General features: G+C 50.0%; 1 protein-coding gene across 1 annotated transcript in view; it reads left to right on the top strand.

Moving 5' to 3' along the window:
* Positions 1–12,833, top strand: part of LOC105504397 (maestro heat-like repeat-containing protein family member 7) — a 66,281-nt gene extending 53,448 nt beyond the window's left edge. The window contains exons 16-23 of the mRNA XM_011931834.1: positions 3,775–3,915; positions 4,188–4,307; positions 4,504–4,680; positions 5,302–5,511; positions 6,575–6,676; positions 11,192–11,294; positions 11,877–11,936; positions 12,550–12,833. Of these exons, the coding sequence (XP_011787224.1) occupies positions 3,775–3,915; positions 4,188–4,307; positions 4,504–4,680; positions 5,302–5,511; positions 6,575–6,676; positions 11,192–11,294; positions 11,877–11,936; positions 12,550–12,701 (1,065 nt within the window). The 3' untranslated portion in view covers positions 12,702–12,833. The remainder of the gene's footprint in view (positions 1–3,774; positions 3,916–4,187; positions 4,308–4,503; positions 4,681–5,301; positions 5,512–6,574; positions 6,677–11,191; positions 11,295–11,876; positions 11,937–12,549) is intronic.
* The last annotated feature ends 5,050 nt before the right edge of the window (positions 12,834–17,883 follow it).

Genomic DNA, 17,883 nt, shown 5'->3' on the forward strand with positions numbered 1-17,883 from the left:
TCGAACTTCTGACCTTAAGTGGTCTGCAAACTGATTTTTTAAATGCAATATTTTTTTTTTCTCTTCTACTTTTGCCTTCTCCCCTCCTACCACATTCAGTCTATACCTCCACCTCTTCATCTCCCAAGTGTCTCAGATGCAAGCAACCAAGTAAGTATCCTTCTGCATGCTCAAATAATCACACACACATAATAGATGCTGACAGATTGTTTTCCAAAGAAACATTAACAATTCACATTTATCTCAGGGAAGTGTGAGAGAAGAGTTTCTATCTCTTCCAACAACAAAGCTTAACTGTTTTTAGATGTTTGTCCTCCTGGCAGGTATAAAGCAGGGATGTCCAATCTTTTGGCTTTCCTGGGCCACATTGGAAGAAGAATTGTCTTGGGCCACACATAAAATACACTAACACTAATGATAGATGATGAGCTAAAAAAAAAAAAAATCGCAAAAACCTCATAATGTTTTAAGAAAGTTTACAAATTTGTGTTGGACCACATTCAAAGCTGTCCAGGGCTGCGTGGGGCCTTTGGGCTGTGCGTTGGACAGGCTTGGTGTAAAGCAATACCTTATTGCTGCTCTGGTTTGCATCTCCCTGGCTCCTATTGATTTTGAGCATTCTGCATGTAACTTTGTGATCTGGATTTGCCCTTCTGTGAATTCCTTCCCATGTCCTTTGCCCGTTGTCCTATTGAATTGTTTGGCTTTTTCTTGTCTACAAGACTACTTTAACTCCTGATTTTCCATTTGCACGACTACACATGTTTTTCCATCATAATGTTTTCCATCATGTGCATGCTAGTCTATCCTTAAACAGAGTGCGTGCCAGGCTGGTCTATCCAGGTGAATGCACTGATGTATGTAAGTCTGAGCCAGCCTACCTGTGCAGACTCAAGGTGTCCATCTGGCATGTTTATTCCAAAGCATATGCACTTAGAGCAGGAGTTCTCAATGCTGGATGCATATTCATATCTCCAGGAGAACTTACCCTAATACTTGGGGGCCAACTCAGTCCAATTAACTCAGAATCTTGGGGGGTGACGTGGGGTCCAAGAATCAGCATTTTTAATAGCTCTGCAGGTGACACTAACATGCAGCCAAGGCTGACTGCCTTGGAGTCAGCATCATTTGTTCGATATCACCCAGCAGAGTCTGGAGTCCCCAGCGCTGTTGAATGATCATTACAAGGATTTCTTCCTTTTTCTTTTTTTTTTTTTTTGAGGCAGAGTTTCACTCTTGTTGCCCAGACTGGAGAGCAATGACACAATCTCAGCTCACTGCAACCTCCGCCTCCAGGTTTCAAGCGATTCTTCTGCCTCAGTCTCCTGAGTGGCCAGGATTACAGGCATGTGCCACCACACCTGGCTAATTGTGTATTTTTAGTAGAGATGGGGTTTCTCCATGTTGGTCAGGCTGGTCTCGAACTCCCATCCTCAGGTGATCTGTCTGCCTCGGCCTCCCAAAGTGCTGGGATTACAGGCGTGAGCCACCATGCCTGGCCAACAATGATTTCTTAATAATTCTCCTTTTTCCCCCTCCCTTTTAAAAAATTATTATTCTGGAGGACTGTCTTTGACTTTTCTCTTTTGCCTTTTCAGCAGATCAGTAAATCTGTGTTTTGCAGTGTTCTTCAGGGTCATCCTTTCTCCATTCCCACTATGCTGGCCTAGTCCAGACCCTTATTACCTGTGCTTGAAGCAATTATTTTAACTTTTTTTAGAGACAGCGAGTCTTGCTATGTTGCCCAGGCTGGTCCCCAACTCCTGGCTTTAAGTGATTGTCCTGCCTCAACCTCCAGAGTAGTTGGGATTACAGGTGTGAGCCACCATACCTGACTGGAGCAACTCCAAAAGATAACATGCTGTTCTCTCTCCTCCTAGGATCTTCTGTTAACATAACGCGTTTCCCAGGTCCAACATTCCTTGCCAATGGAATCCTCCTCTGGAGTCGGGTCAGCACCCAGTTGCCCTTCCCTCAACTACATTATGCTAAGCTTATCCCTACATTTCACCCTTGTTTTGCTATGCCCACCTTTTCCCATTAAACACACACATGCCTACGTTCCCCTTCCATCTGCTCATTGAAGTTCTCTTTATTCAAGTTCAGCTCAAGTTCTACCTCTTTCTTTTTCTTTTTTTTTTAAATTTTTTTTGGAGACAAACTGTCGCTGTTGTCCCCCAGGTTGGAGTGCAATGGCATGATCTTGGCTCACTGCAACCTCCGCCTCCTGGGTTCCAGCGATTCTCCTGCCTCAGCCTCCTGAGTAGCTGGGATTACAGGCGCCTGCCACCACGCCCAGCTAATTTTTCTATTTTTAGTAGAGATGGGGTTTCACCATGTTAGCCATGCTGGTCTCGAACTCCTGACCTCAGGTGATCCGCCCACCACGGCCTCCCAAAGTGCTGGGATTATAGGCATGAGCCACCACACCTGGCCAAGTTCTACCTCTTTCATAAACTTTTCCTAGATGACTCAACATCTGTTTATATGAATTTTTTACTTGCTTTTAATTTATGTAGTATTGTTATTGCCTTGAAATGTTCACTAGGTGTTCATGTACCTAAGTCTTGACTCTCCAGCTGAATTGCTAGGATCTTTGAGGGCAGAGTGCATTTCTTACTTGTATCTCCTACAGTTTCCTTTATCAAAAATGCTTAATGGGGCTGGATGTGGTGACTTACGCCTGTAATCTCAGCACTTTGGGAGGGTAGGCAGGTGGATCATCTGAGGTTAGGAGTTCGAGACCAGCCTGGGCAATATGGTGAAAACCCTTCTCTACTAAAAATACAAAATTAGCCAGGTGTGATGGCACATGCCTGTGGTCCCAGCTACTCAGGAGGCTGAGGCAGGAGAATCACTTGAACCTGGGAGGTGGAGGTTGCAGTTAGCCGAGATCGTGCCATTACACTCCAGCCTGGGTGACAGAGTGAGACTCCGTCTAAAAAAAAGAAAAAAAAAATTGCTTACGGGGCCAGTTTTGTGGTGACTCATGACTGTAATCCCAGCACTTTGGGAGGCTAAGGTGGGTGGATCCCCTGAGGTCAGGAGTTTAAGACCAGCCTGGTTAACATTCTGAAACCCCATCTGTACTAAAAAATACAAAAATTAGCTGGGCATGGTGGCACATCCTGTAGTCCCAGCTACTCAGGAGGCTGAGGCAGGAGAATTGCTTGAACCGAGGAGGCGGAGGTTGCAGTAAGCTGAGATCACACCACTGCACTCCAGCCTGGGTGACACAGCAAGACTCCATCTCAAAAAAAAAAGAAAAGGCCGGGCGCGGTGGCTCAAGCCTGTAACCCCAGCACTTTGGGAGGCCGAGACGGGCGGATCACAAGGTCAGGAGATCAAGACCATCCTGGCTAACACGGTGAAACCCTGTCTCTACTAAAATACAAAAAATTAGCCGGGCGTGTTGGCGGGTGCCTGTAGTCCCAGCTACTCGGGAGGCTGAGGCAGGAGAATGGCGTGAACCCGGGAGGCGGAGCTTGCAGTGAGCTGAGATCCGGCCACTGCACTCCAGCCTGGGCGACAGAGCGAGACTCCGTCTCAAAAAAAAAAAAAAAAAAAAAAAAGAAAAATGCTTAAGGAAAACTTGGAGAATGAATAAATGACTTCTGGAATGACAGGTGCAAATTCACCTTTTATGCTTTGGCCTCTCTACCAATTCTAAACCCTTAAGAGCATTTCCCTACTAGTGAGTAGGAACCTAGTCCAAAGTCATCGAGGATTTATTTTCTCCTTGCCTGCCCATCTTTCTTGGCTTCCCTTCCCCAGTTGCTCCAGTGCCCAGATGTGGCAGCCTTAGTGGATGACTTCACCACCCGCATTCTGGCAAACTGGTTCAAGAGTGAGGAGCCAGCCATAGTGAAGCCACTGCTGCAGATGCTAGAGGTCTTTGCGAAGCATGAAAACCTGGTAAAAATGGGGCAGGGGCTAAGGGTGTGCTCTCAGGAGATGTTGTAGCCAGGGGAGGTAACATCTGCTGTGTCCAGTTATAGATAGGGTGGGACACACTCTTGGGATCAAAGAGAGCAAATCCTCATGAGGCCAATGCACCACAGACAGGAGTTGGGGCTTGAGCCATTCATGATTTCTCCCTCCAGTAAAGGTCTCCTGAGGAAGTTTTTTCATGGGTCATTTCAGAGAATAGATGAAGCTAACCCCAGGATCTCACACATGTCATCCAGGTCCCCTGGAGATTGCTGTCATCATCAGGGATGAGAAGGGCAGTGGCGATGGAAACTTATGGCATGGTGGGAGGAGGGGGCCTCCTCTGTTTTCTCCCCTTTTCTCATGATGGACGCAAGGTGCCTCCCCAAATGCTCTCCTGGGCTACTCACTCCAATGGCTACCCAGATGCTGGGCCAGTCCCAGCTCTGGAATGAAGAAGCAGTAGAGTGTGGCTCTCATTTGCAGGGCTGAATTGACTTGAAATGAGAATTCCTTGACTTGGCGGGAGTCATTTCCCCAGCTCCCCATTCCCTGAGCCACTGTCACCCGCAGGTGAGGCGGCTCCGAATCCTCCAGCCCTATGTGCTGAACTGCTGCTACTCCTCGAATAGCGACATCGTACTGGAGACTTTGCTGGTGCTGAAGAATCTCCTGCGCCACCTCACCTGGCGGCACTCCTCCTCCTTCCTGATCCAGCTCAGCTTCACGCTGGTGCCCTTCTTTGAGGAGGTGAAGGCCCCTCTGGGGTCATTTTCTTTCTCTCGGCATCTGTAAAATAAGGGAGTTGGCCGGGCATGGTGGCTCACGCCTGTAATCCCAGCACATTGGGAGGCTGAGGCAGGAGGATCACATGAGGCCAGGAGCTCAAGATCAACCTGGGCAACATAGTGAGACCCCATTCTAACAACAACAACAAATTAGCTGAGTCTGGTGATGTGCACTTGTGGCCCCAGCTACTTGGGAGGCTGAGGCAGGAGGATTGCTTGAGCCCAGGAGGTCGAGGCTGCAGTGAGCTGTGATTGTGGCATGCACTCCAACCTGGGCGACAGAGCGATACCCTGTGTCAAACAAAACAAAACAAAACAAAACAAAACCCCTCACAGAGTTGGCAGAATGATTCAAGGCCCTTCACCTTGAATATGGTACTGTTCTGTAGGGACTTGATTGCTCCTGCCCTCCTTGTATCTTTCTGAAGGGGTGAGATGGAGCGAGAGAACAGACAACAGCAGGCGGGGATCAGAGCAGATCATTTGAGGGAGGGAATGGACACGGCAGTGTGGGGTTGGCGGGGGTGGAGCGCAGGGACCTGATCGCTCCTGCTTCCCCACGCATGCATGTCTTCTCTCCCAGGTGTCAGAGCATCTGCGGTTGGCAGCCTTTGAGATCTATGGGAGTCTCTTGGCCAAGGTGAAGAAGAGAGGCCTTGTCTTCCCCTTGAAGCACCAGATCCTTAACTTGCTAGTCCCCCTGGTGCTCCACCTGAGGGACGTAAATACCGACGTGGCTCTGGTGAGATGCCAGGCCTTGGAGCCTGGTCTTCAGTCCCCGTTTTCATGGGAGGTAAATGCTAAGCATGTTGAGCGCTTAGGCAGGGCTGTGGCAGTACTGGATGGTGCTGAAGGAGTCAACTAGTCTCTGACCTTGCCGAATGAGAGACTAGAGATGAACAGATGCTTGCACTAAAGTTTTCTCCAGCTTCTGGCTCCATCCGGTTGGCCACTGACTCCCAGTGGAATACTGTGGGTGTTTCTCCCAGGAGGAAAGTCTCATCGACGGGCAGCAGTCCCTTTCTCTGCCTCCCTGCCTGTGGCTCCAGGAGCCCCCTCTCCATGCTGCTTTCTGCATACTGTCTGCCTGTGGATGAAGACAGAGCTCCCTGGGTCGGGAAGACCCTGTGGGAGGCAGTGTGGTGGGCAGAATAGAGAGAGCCTGGAACTGGCCTTCATTCCGGAATGAATGAGTCCAGCTTTGAGCCCAGGAGACCCAGGAACGTGAACTGCAGCTTGAACACTTGAAGACTGGCTGACTTACTCTGTGACAGGACACCTTGTTTCCACAGAGCAGGCCACTCTGCCATCACTGATGCCTCTTAGGCACATCTGAGTCCGGCTGGGCAAGCCATTGAATGGGGATATTTGTGCGGAGAGAGAGTCCCACCGGTGAACTCAGCCGTGGTATTCCTGACAGAGCCAGCCCTGATTTAGAACAGTGACCACCCAGTTGGGGGATTAAGACTTTGGGGAAATTTATTTTCAGAGAGACTGTTTTGTGGGGCAGGGAGGGTTGTGGGGGCGGCGGCGTGGGAAGCCATGCAGCTGGTGAATAAGGCTCTGAGCTGAATAGTTCCAGTGCTCTGGGTCTCAGTGTCACACGACAGCAACTGGGAAAATTGTTAGAACTGTAATTTTTAAACTTCTTATTAGGGGGAATAGGAGGTTGTAAGTAGAGCCAACCTGCCTGGACCCCTGCCTTTTTCCTAAGCCCTGGATCCCTGTCGATTCACCAGCATTTCCATCCCATCGAGGCTGAGTGTGATGCTGCTTGTCTCCATTCTTTGCACCCCTCCATTTCCCTGCCCAGTCCCACTCCTCAGCTCCTCATGCTGAGCCTCCTTGTCTCCCAGATCTGCCGGTCTGCCCTCTGCCACACAGCTGCCGTGCTGGGCTGGTCAAAGCTGAAAGCAGTATTTACAGAGAAAGATGTGTGGAACATTCTTGGAGCCCTGGTAAGCCAGCAGTTTGCTCACTGTCTGCTCCTCTGCAAGGGAGGGTGGCATCCCCAGCGGTCTAGGTCTTTTTCCTGCAGCTCTGGGGTTTGCAGCAGTAGTGGCAGTGGCAACAGCAACAGTTCAATGATGAGATACTCATTAAGCACCTACTTTGTGATTGGCACCTAGATATAGTTCCTGCCCTCCCCTTGTTTCCTGTCTGAATTGGGGAGCTAGGCACACAAGTAGACAATCTCAGAATACTTTGGGAAAAGCAAAGGCGGGGTACCCAGCACAGTCTGGAAGTTGAAGGAAGGCTTCCTGGAGGAGGTGTCATCTTCAGAAGGAGAAATATAAGGTAGGGTAACACTTAGGCAAAGGGAAGGAATCAAGAGTGCAGGCCAAGGTGATGCTGTACATAGGGGTGTGGAGCAGAGCACACATTATCTGGTATGATTTGATCCTTACAACCATCCTGAGAAATAAGGGCAGAAGGGCCTGGTGTGTAGAGAGCTGTTAATGTAAGTGCCTTGGAATCATTAGAGCAGGGGCAGAAAAGGCAAATGCTTACAAGGTCATGCAGGAAACACTAACCAAAGATCAGACTGGATGGGCCCAGAGGAGAGATGTAGGCCCCAAGACCCAGCACAGGCAGCCTCCTTAGCATGGCCAGAAATCACACACCATTGTCACAGCACACATCTAGTAACACCGCCTTTACTCTCCTAAAGTGAAATTCATAAATAATATCCTCTACCTTTGTATATTTCCAAAATAAGTCATATAATGCCCTAACTCCAAAGGAAAAGTGAAAGTAATCTACAACAAAATAATCTGTAGGAATATATGGAACACAATATAGCATAACACAATATAATAATAGAATACAAATACTGTATGTAAATGCTTGGGCCAAGTTACTTTATTTTTATTTATTTATTTATTTTTTTGAGACAGAGTCTCACTCTGAAGCCCAGGTTGGAGTGCAGTGGTGCGATCTTGGCTCACTGCAACCTCCGCCTCCCAGGTTCAAGAGATTCTCCTGTCTCAGGCTCCCGAGTAGCTGGGATTACAGGCACTTGCAGCCGGGCCCAGCTAATTTTTGTATTTTTAGTAGAGACGGGGTTTCTTTTTTCTTTTGTTTTTTCTTTTTTGAGACAGGGTTTCATCATGTTGACTAGGCTGGTCTCAAACTCCTGACCTCAGGTGACCTGCCTGTCTCAGCCTCCCAAAGTGCTGGGATTATAGGTGTGAGCCACTGCGCCCTGCCGGGGCCCAGTTACTTTAGTAGACAATGATGTACATGGATCCTTGCCCCTTTCCGTAGAATCACTGTGAATGGATCTGCTACAAATGCAGAATGATATAGGAGTCACCACAAGAAGGGTCACCACAAGAAGGGTCACCACAAGAAGGGTCACCACAAGAAGGGTGATGGGATTGGTGATGGGAATTCCAAAACGATTGTATTAATAGCTCCCCTGACACCAGGAAAGTCTGATTAGACCAGAAAGTCTGATGACTTTCTGAACAAGATGAAGTATAGTCTTTGATGTCTATTGCAGATGCACTCCTAGAAAATCCAGCATGTAGTTGAACTGTGAAAAACTACTCTGTTATCTAAAAGAGCCAACTTCTAGGCATGGATTAGTATAAGTAGGATTTTGGTAGACATAAATGTGTAATGGGATGTTAGAAATTGGTGTACCCCCTCTTATCATTTTGAAAACCATAAACATCCCCCAGTTCCATAATTCCCTCCACACAGTACAGTCCCCAGTTGAGAACCCACCAATTGTTTCTAGGAGAGAAAGTGGCTCAGGGTTGTTAAGAGAAGCAGGAAATCCATGCCGGGTATGGTGGCTCACACCTGTAATCCCAGCACTTTGAGAAGCCAAGGTGGCTGGATCACCTGGGAACAGGAGTTTGAAACAGCCTGGCCAACATGGGAAAACCCTGACTCTACTAAAAACACAAAAATTAGCCAGGCAAGATGGCAGATGCCTGTAATCCCAGCTACTGGGGAGGCTGAGGCAGGAGAATCGCTTGAACCCAGGAGGCAGAGGTTGCAGTGAGCTGAGATTGAGCCACTGCTCTCCAGCCTGGCTGACAGAGCAAGACTTTGATTGGGGTGAAATTTCCCCCATTGATGTCAGCAAATAATTTAAAATGTAAAATACTGCATAGATCAAACAAAAAAAATATCTTCAGGCTGACTTTGCTAATGGACTGTCAGTGTGCAGTCCAGTCTGGGCAGGAGACACGGAAGCAGGAGGCTGGGCCACATTGTTCTGTGGAGGTTTGGGCCCAGTGAGGAGCAGGACTTGAGGCTGTAGGCAAGGGGAGTTGTGGAAGCGTTTTAAGCAAGTGGGTAGCATGGTTAGAGAGCTGTGCATTTCACACAAATCACCCAAGCTACAGATCAGAGAAACGTTCCCAAGGGAGGGAATTGGAGCCTGTGCTGAAGAGTGTCTGGGGAGAGACGATGAAGTCAAAAAGACAAAGGCATGGGCGGGATTAGCTAGTTGTGGAGATTGATTTGATGTGAACTGTGAAAGTAAAAGTTGCCTCTTGGCTTCCGACATGGGTGAATGCGGGTGTCCTGGACTGAGGTCAGAAATACGGAGGGAGGAACAGGTGTGGAGGGGAAGGTAGTGGCTTGATTTTGTGCATGTTAAGCTTCTAAAATCTGTGAGAACACCACAGGTTTGTGCTTCCATTGGAAGTTAGATACGTATCGCTGAAGCTTGGAGAACAGGGCTGTGTTTGGTGAACCCTGAGCATACCGTTGGGTGGTAGATGAAGACTGCAACCCTGAGCCCAGATACGCTCTCCTAAGGACATTGTGTGGTGGGAGGAGCATAGGAGTCAACACTGAGATCCCAGGAGACATCAGTTCCAAGGATCCCAGGAGGAGACTAGAAAAGGAAACCTGGCAGAAAGTCAAAGGAGGACAACAAGAGAGGAGGGTCATGGTCACCTAGGAAGGATCATGACCAGTTTCAGGAAGCAGTCAAGGGTACAAAAACCCAAGGGTTTCTCAGGTAACTTCAAAAGATGGGAGAGATGAGCAGGCAGGCTAGGTTCAGCCTCCCCACCTCCTTCCGCCCCAGCAGCCCCACTTCTCCTTCTCCTCTTTCTCCTTCTTTTTTTGTAGAGACAGGGTCTTGCCATATTGCCCAGGCTGGTCTCCAACTCCCGAGCTCAAGTGATCCTCCCGCCTTGGCTTTCCAAAGTGCTGGGATTACAGGCGAGGGCCACCACCCCCCGCCCCCACCCCTTCTATTAGTTTGGGATATTGGGTTTCCAGTTAAGATTTCTTTTTGAAGAATAGATCCTGCCAAAAGAAGCTGGGAAAAACTATGGATGTAGCCTTCTGTTTTAAGAACTTAGACTGCAGAGTGAAAGAGGAGAGTTAGGATCGGAGCTAGGAAGGAGATGTAGGAGACGGGGTTTGGGTTAGTGGTTGTTGCAAAGGGAAGGACACACCATCCTTTGAACCTCCAAGGATGGAAGTCTGACGAACGCAGAAGGGACTGCCTTCCTAGGCAGGCGATGGAAGGTATGAAAACACGTAATTACATGCAGCACCGCTAGGCTCTGTTTATTTTTATTTATTTATTTTAAATATTTGATTTCATTTGATTTTATTTATTTTTTTGGAGACAGTCTGGCTCTGTTGCCCAGGCTGGAGTGCGGTGGTGTGATCTCAGCTCACTGCAACCTCCACCTCCTTGGTTCAAGCGATTCTCCTTCCTCAGCCTCCTGAGAAGCTGGATCTACAGGCGCGTGCCACCACACCTGGCTAATTCTTTTGCATTTTGGTACACACGGGTTTCACCATGTCGCCCAGGCTGGTCTTGAACTCTTGAGTTCAGGCAATCTGCCTGCCTTGGCCCTCTGAAAGTGCTGGGATTATGTGCTCGGCCTATTTTTAAAATTTTAGGTTTGGGGGCATGGGTGCTGGTTTGTTACATGGGTATATTGTGTGATGCTGAGGTTTGTGCTTCTACTGTTCCCATCCCCAAGGAGTGAACATAGTCCATAGGTAGTTTTGCAACCCTTGCCCCACTCCCTCCCTCCTGTTTTTTGGAATTCTCAGTGTTTATTGTTCGCATCTTTGTGTTCGTGTGACTAAGGCTCTGCTTAAACAGAATGCTGTAGGCACGATCTTTTGCAGCCTAAAGCATATGACCTTGAGATTGAAGATTTAAACTAAGATAGAAATAAACAGGATTTAAGCAATAGGGTTCACCTTATTGTTGGGAGTAGGAGAAAAAAATGTATGAGCCAGACACTGGGGCCAGTCTCTACAAGCTTCATGCTCAAACTGGGTCAAGGCCAGGGAGTATGATCTCTGTGGCATGGTCAATCCGGGAAGGCTTCATGAAAGAAAGAAGATTTCAGGAGCTGTGGTAGGAGGGGATGGAGATGGAGACGGTTTTGACAGATTTTTGCACTCAGGGGATGGCTCCAGTGTAATCTCAAAACGGTCTGAGGGTCCCTTCCATAATCTGACACCTTTTCTTACAGCTAGAGCAGGAGACAAACAAAGCCCTCTGGTTCCTGAAGCAGTGTGTGGCTCTGTTCAAGAGCCCACAGGTTCCCATCCGCTGGGCAGCTGTGTGGTTTGCAGGTACGGCCTTTCGTCTTGTTGGAGCTACCGTGTCCTTGTTGTAGAGTCCCTTAAACCGACTGGGCACCCAGGACATGAGGACACACAGAACCCATGGGAATTACACTGGGGGGTGGGAGTGGAGGTGGGAGTGCCTGCCTGTGCCTGCTCCCTCCCCTGCAGGAAGCTCCTGGTCGGGTTGGATGGTAACCTTCCTATATATAGCAGAATGTGCCAAGTCCTAGGAGACCAGCCAGCAGAGAGACAAAGGGTGGGGCATCTGGGGTCTGGGAGCTGCTCAGTGGGGGGAGTTCAGAGGTAGGTGGGGGACTGCCTCAGATCACCCCAGGGAAGAGCTCTTCAGGGCAGAGGAGTATCCACTCCTTCACCCAGCCCAATTTGCTTAGAACCCTTCAGAGAAGCAAGGGACACAAGTCTGACTTTACGGGAAAAGTTCAAACCTGAGGCTGGTGGCCAAGGGAGGGAAAGACAGGAAAAAGGAGGGAATGGTGAGTGTTTTGGGAAGGGGGCCGAGAGTACTTGCAGCCAGGACCCCACCGATTCCTGGTGGGGCCTCTGAGGTGCTTCTCTGCGTCCCTGTAGGCCAGATTATCCAAACCCTAGACTTGGAAGAGACTGATGAAATTGAGGAGGCGTACACAGGTGAGTGGCAGCCCAGTCGCCCCCTCCTTGCATCTTTTTGTGGCACTGGTGTTGGTGGGGAATGCTCAGAAGTTAGGAAAAGTGGGCAGATGGCCTCACAAAAATGATCATCCGAAAGTGTGAAGAGGCAGGCTCATCCCCAAGGTGCTTAGGTTCTGAGGTGCTGGTCAGAGCCCTCCTGCCCCATGTTCACTCACACCCTCACCACCATGGAGCCCATTCATCAGCCAGGAGGGCCCCTTGGGTTTCTTGTAGGAGAGACAGCGCTGGGCTCCCATATGTGGCTGAGTCCCTGGCTGCAGCTCTCTTTGAAGTCAGAGAACTTCACACATAGCTATTCTATGGGAAAGAGAGGACGCAGGGCCAGGGAGGGGCAGAGGAGAGGAGTGAGTGGTTGGTAATGGGTGCAGGGTGAGGAGCAAGTGGGCGTCACATCTCCCTGTGCTCACAGCAGCTATGTGGTCTTGCTTGCAACAGAGCGTTGTGGACTCCTAGAAGAAACTCTTGCTCATAGTTTAAAATCCACCAGTCCTGACCCCATTGCCTGGTACCTCTCTGCCACAGGGCCTAGGCCCTCCTGCAGCCCACTATCCTTTCTCTGTCTGTGTTTCAGCCCTAAGGCACATGCAGAGAGACTCTGACCCCATGGTCAGCTGCCTCACTACGCAGACTTTCTATATCCTGGAAGCCAAGAAGAAGCTGCTACTGGCCAAACCCCCGACCTCCTGCTTCTGCAGGAGGAGGCCCCAAAGGCACTACTTCTGAGCCTGCATCCTTGAGTCTCAGATGTAGGCCTGACCATCAGACCCTGTGACAATGGGGCCAGATTCCTGGGTCCTGCGCTAGAAATGGAGGTGTATCCCTGCAGAATCTTTGTAATAAACGGAAAAAGCATGCACCTTTGTGAAAATAGCTATTATGTTGTCTTTCCAGTCAATTCTTGGCCTTCTGGGGTAGAGTCACTTGTGAGCCACCTTCTCTCCTATGAACATCTGGGTCGGGGTGACCTTTCCCTGCTCTGCCCCTCTGTTCCCTTTTCCCATTCAGCCATGGGTCTGAGGCCAGAGCCAGCCGTTTCTTTTGAACCAACTTCAACTATGAGCCGAGGGGGAAGTAATGTTGGCATACATGAGGTGTTCTAGAATGCAGAATGTGTAAGCAACAGAGTTGCTTAAGCAGGAAAGTGATTTATTAAAGGGTTGTTAGTGAAAAACATCCTGGAAGATCAGAGAGTTTGGGTACCACAGAGCCAGGGACAGTGCTGCTCTATAGAAACACCACCACGACTGGCCCTTGGCACAGTCCAAACCACACCCCATGTGTCAACACTCAGGCCTGGATACTTGTTCTGCAGTGCCCTGCCTCTGCCAGGGCAGTTTTGCTTTGTTATGTTATAAGCAATGATAAAAGATAGATCTTATTAAAAACCTATTAACAGGTCAAGGGCATTGGGATGAGACCCACCTCAAAGACTGCTCTGACACCCCCACAAGTCACCCCCTCACTTTGGTCAGGCATAAAATCACAAATACAAGGTAATGAATAAATGGAAAGTAATGGATTCTAGGGCCATCTCTGTCCCAGGATGATTTTGGCCAACTCTGTTGGCCTCTATGGGCCTCAATTCTGTAAAATGTAAATTTATAAACAGAGAGTTGGGAAACATTATCTTTGTTTTTAAAACTCAACTTCAGAGGCTGAGAAAAAGATACCTTTTAAGATACCACCTAGTTCTGACAACTGAATGGCTCTTACCAAATTCTGAGAGGTGCCATTCCCTTGTGCCTGGGAAAGCTGCCCCAGAGCTTATCTCCTCAATGGAATTTTTCTTGACACTCTCTTGTTTTCCAAATTTTCTAAAGTAAGCAGATATTATGCATGTAATCTGGAAACAAAACACCACCCCACATAAAAAGAATAAAAGAAGAGTCTCTTAACCCAGCGTTCCTGTCTCCCCCACATCCCGCAGGAGCCTTGGCATCCTTGAGAGACAGGATGAACTGCGTTTGGAAAAATTACCTTGTGTTGCAAACTTTCTGGGGGGTGCGGGGAGAAGCGCAGTGGCAAGGAGGAACCAGATGGCTGGAGTCCACTCCGGGTCTGGCCCGTGACCAGTTCCCCAGTGGCCGGTCTCTGGGTCTTGCCCACACATCCTGCCCAGCCTGCAGCTGGTCATGCGCAGGTGTCACTTCCTGCAGTTCACAGTGGGCTCTTCTGTCCCACTGTCAGGCAGGATCCTATGCAAAATATGGGCCTGTGGGGAGTGAGGGTGGGCCGGGGAGTGGCATGGGTGATGCTGGGTCAGCCAGCCAAAAACAGCTGTTCACAAGAAGCCACCCTGCTCCCGGGCAAGAGGCTCTGTGCCTGCCAGCGGGGCTGGCAAGTCAGGACAACTCCGCCCACGTGTGTCTCCTTCCATGGCCCAGGGTCCCTCTCACTCACCAAGGCCTTTCCGTTGGAGGACCAGAAGCCTCTCTAGAGAAAACCTTCCCCAGGAAGCCTTTGGCCTCCCACCCACGGTGACTTCTGCCACCTACAGATTCCAGGAATTCCCTGGCCGAGCACCTGTCACAGCCAGGTGCTGGACAAGCAGCAGGGGACCTGTGCAGGCTGAGGAAGCAATTTGGTTTTATATTTGGGAAACAAAGCAAAGAGAGACCCTACTATATTCCTGATACAAAAATCAGGAAGTTAAGCTTTTTCATCAGTCGTGGCTGGTGATGAAGATGTGGACTCTCCCTGAGGGGCCTCTCTGCCCAGGGGATGGGCCAGAATCTCCGGGAGTTGGTGAAACAATTCGTGGTTATCAAAAGGGAAATGTGGGTTCTTAAAGACTGAAAAGCACTGATCTAGGAAAAAAATCATTGTCAGGCATGGTGGCTCATGCTTGTAATCCCAGCACTTTGGGAGACTGAGATGGGAGGTAAGGCTTGAGCCCAGGAGTTCGAGACCAGCCTGGGCAACACAGTGAGATCCCATCTCTACTCACAAAAAAAAAAAAAAGGAAAGAAAAAAATTACCTTTGTAGAGCTCTTTTCTTATATCATCTTTTTATAGTCTTGCCTTCTTTCCATAAGTGGCAAGGGACTGAGACACATCTGGCATGCACCACACACAGCGTAGTCCAGGCCCTAGAGAGGCACATGTTACATTATCAAAAGGCAAAGGCTGCTGTGTTCAGGCAGGTCTAGATGCAGATCCTGGCTCTGTCCTTACTAGCTGTGATCCTGGGAAAGTCACTTCCATACTGAGACCCTTTTCATTTCATAAAATGAGAACGTCACCTGTCACACAGGGCAGTGAAGACACAATGAAAAATGCTCTGAACAGTGCCTAGGATATAGCAGGTGGTCCACAAATGCTGCTGCCCACTCTTCCAGCAACTGCACCTGCCTCCGGAGACAACATATGGAGTCTGGAGGAGAATGTGACACTCTCAAAGCTCTCTGCTTTCTAACTGGTGAAGCCGCAAACTCACAGCTCAGGAAGTTCTCATCAGGCTGGGCCCAGCCCCAGAGGCCTGCTGCACCCATTCACCCACCCACCCACCACCACTACCAACTTCCTCTCCAAAGGCCCCAGCCAAAAGTCAGCTGGGGGCAGGGGACACCTCCACAGACATTGGTCATTCAGGTTTTATTTATGACAACTTCTTAGAACACACACATCCAATCTAGGAACAGAAATGTACAACATGAGGCTTAAATAAGTTTCATACACTATGTACAGCCATCGGCAGAGGTACAAAACATATATACACCTTGTGCTAGTCACATTGCGGAGGACAGCAGGAGCCTAACGAAGCCTGCAGCCTGGGTAGGGCATGATTGCTAGAAGAGAGCTGGTGGGCAGGGCAGGGCCCTGATTCATCTCAGGGGTCTTCTCTGACCCTCGGCTCTTTGTGAAGCAGTTCTACTTCCTACTTCCCTGCAAGGCCCTCAGGACATGGTTCATGGGACTGAACTGGGGTGTGATGGGGGCTTCAAGATCATGAGTGCTGGGGATGGAGCAGGGGACAGAACAAAGATATCAAAGAAGACACAGAACTTTCCCTGCAAAATCTGTCCTTGCACATAAGAGGGCAGGGAAGGATCTGGGAGTCAAGAGAGGAGGGCCAGGCCCAGGAAGGCCTGTGGGGCATTGGCCACTGACCAGGAGGCTATGCCAAGCGAGGAGAGCAGCGAGCAGTTGCCTGTTTGGGATGGCAAAGGGACACATACCACAGGTCCGGGACACACAGTGGGAAGTCACTGCTCCTGCAGGGCAGGTTCTGCCCACACAAACACGGTGGTGAACAGACCAGGCACAGGCAACAACCAGGGGATATGCCTGCTCCCAGTCCAGACCACATCGGGGGATGTATGTCCCCCAGAGCTGACAGTTAGCAGGGAAAGACGTGTTATGTTCCCTAACTTCACTGCAGCCGCCTGCCGGTGTCTCCCTCCACCACATCAGGCACATGAGAAAGTCCCCGTGACCTCGTGTTTTCCCCATGTGGTTTTGTGCTTTAAACTGCCCTCTGCCCAGGCCACACAGCCCCAGACAGGCAGCCGGGCTGGAGAGCTGAGGGTGAAGAGATTCCTAGGCTGAATCCAGGGTGAGGCCATTCCCAGATCCACCGCTGTCCCTTCCCAAGGGGCTGAAGGTGGCACTCTGACCACCTCAAAGGCTTGGGTGTGCCAGCCTCCGCCTGTTAGTCTTTCCTCCTCCCTTGGAAATCTCGCAAGACAACTCCAGGCGCTGCCTTTGAGAGTTCTGGTTGCCTCAGAGGAGTCCGTCACTCCCATGAAAGCAAATACTGAACTGACTGACAGTGAGGACAGGGCCCCAGCACAGGACTATGCTGAAGAGGCCCAAGGGCAGTGGGGATGGAAGACTCCTTCTATCCAGGGAACCCGCTCATAAGCTTCGAAAGCACAAAGTGGGGCTTGACCCAGGAGACAGGGAATCAGAGCAAGCTCTTCAGGCTCACTAGGGCTAGGACTCAGCCTGAATTCAGGCGTTTAGAGATTTGGGGTGCGGGGTTTAGAGAGCGCTTTACTCCGGGTCCCATGGTATACAGATGTGTCTGGGCCTGACAAGGCTCAGATCTTAAGATGGGCACAGAAGGGCGAGAAGTTAGCTGACGAGTCCCAGAATTAGCACGAGCCATGGGCCAAGGCCTGGTCTGAGCAAGGGCAGCCCCCTGTCCCAGACACAGGCATCCCCAATCTCACCTTGGACAGAGCCAACCTGGGAGGAACTTCCCGGGCCCAGGTCTATCAAGTCTGCCTGCGAGACCCTGCCATTGTGCTCAAATCACAACCATTTTGTGCTTCCAGCACTTAGGGTGCTTGTGCAGTGAGTGGAGCTGGGGGCCTGCCCCCTAACGATGGACCCTGGACATCCCTGAAAGAGTGGGCAGAGACTCCAGCTCTCATGGAGCACAACTTGGGGTGTCTCAGGGATGTTGGGCTCAGGGCTCCTGAAGGACTTCAAGTTTAGAGAGTCAATGACACTTGCCAGGACAGCAGAGCTGGCCCCGCCGTGAGGTAGCTGACCCATCGGAAACAGCAGAAAATGGGCAGTGATGACGAGCACCTCTCGCGGGGCCGTAAGACCACACTTCATGCAAGAACACACCTTGCAGCTACAGTGCAGTCACCCCAGGTGGGGCATCCCCGGCCCGGCTGTGGGAGCTCCGGGGACAGAGTCTTATGTGTTTCTATCGCTTGTAAACAGTCATGCGGACGGATTCTTTCTTACAGGTTGCAAGGTCAAAACCTTCTGTTCAGGTGGGGAGGGATGGAGAGGAGTGGGAAGAGATTTGTGGCCACATCTCAGAGCTAAGGGGTTACCCAGCACCCCCAGGGTGGCCAGAGGAAGAAGGATTTCCAGTCATTGCAGACAGACTGTTCAGGTCCCGGGAGACCAGCATTTGAGGCAGTCTCCTTCCTGCCATCAGCGG

Source organism: Colobus angolensis, unplaced genomic scaffold (genome assembly GCF_000951035.1).
Source record: "Colobus angolensis palliatus isolate OR3802 unplaced genomic scaffold, Cang.pa_1.0 Scaffold91, whole genome shotgun sequence".
NCBI lineage: Eukaryota > Metazoa > Chordata > Mammalia > Primates > Cercopithecidae > Colobus > Colobus angolensis.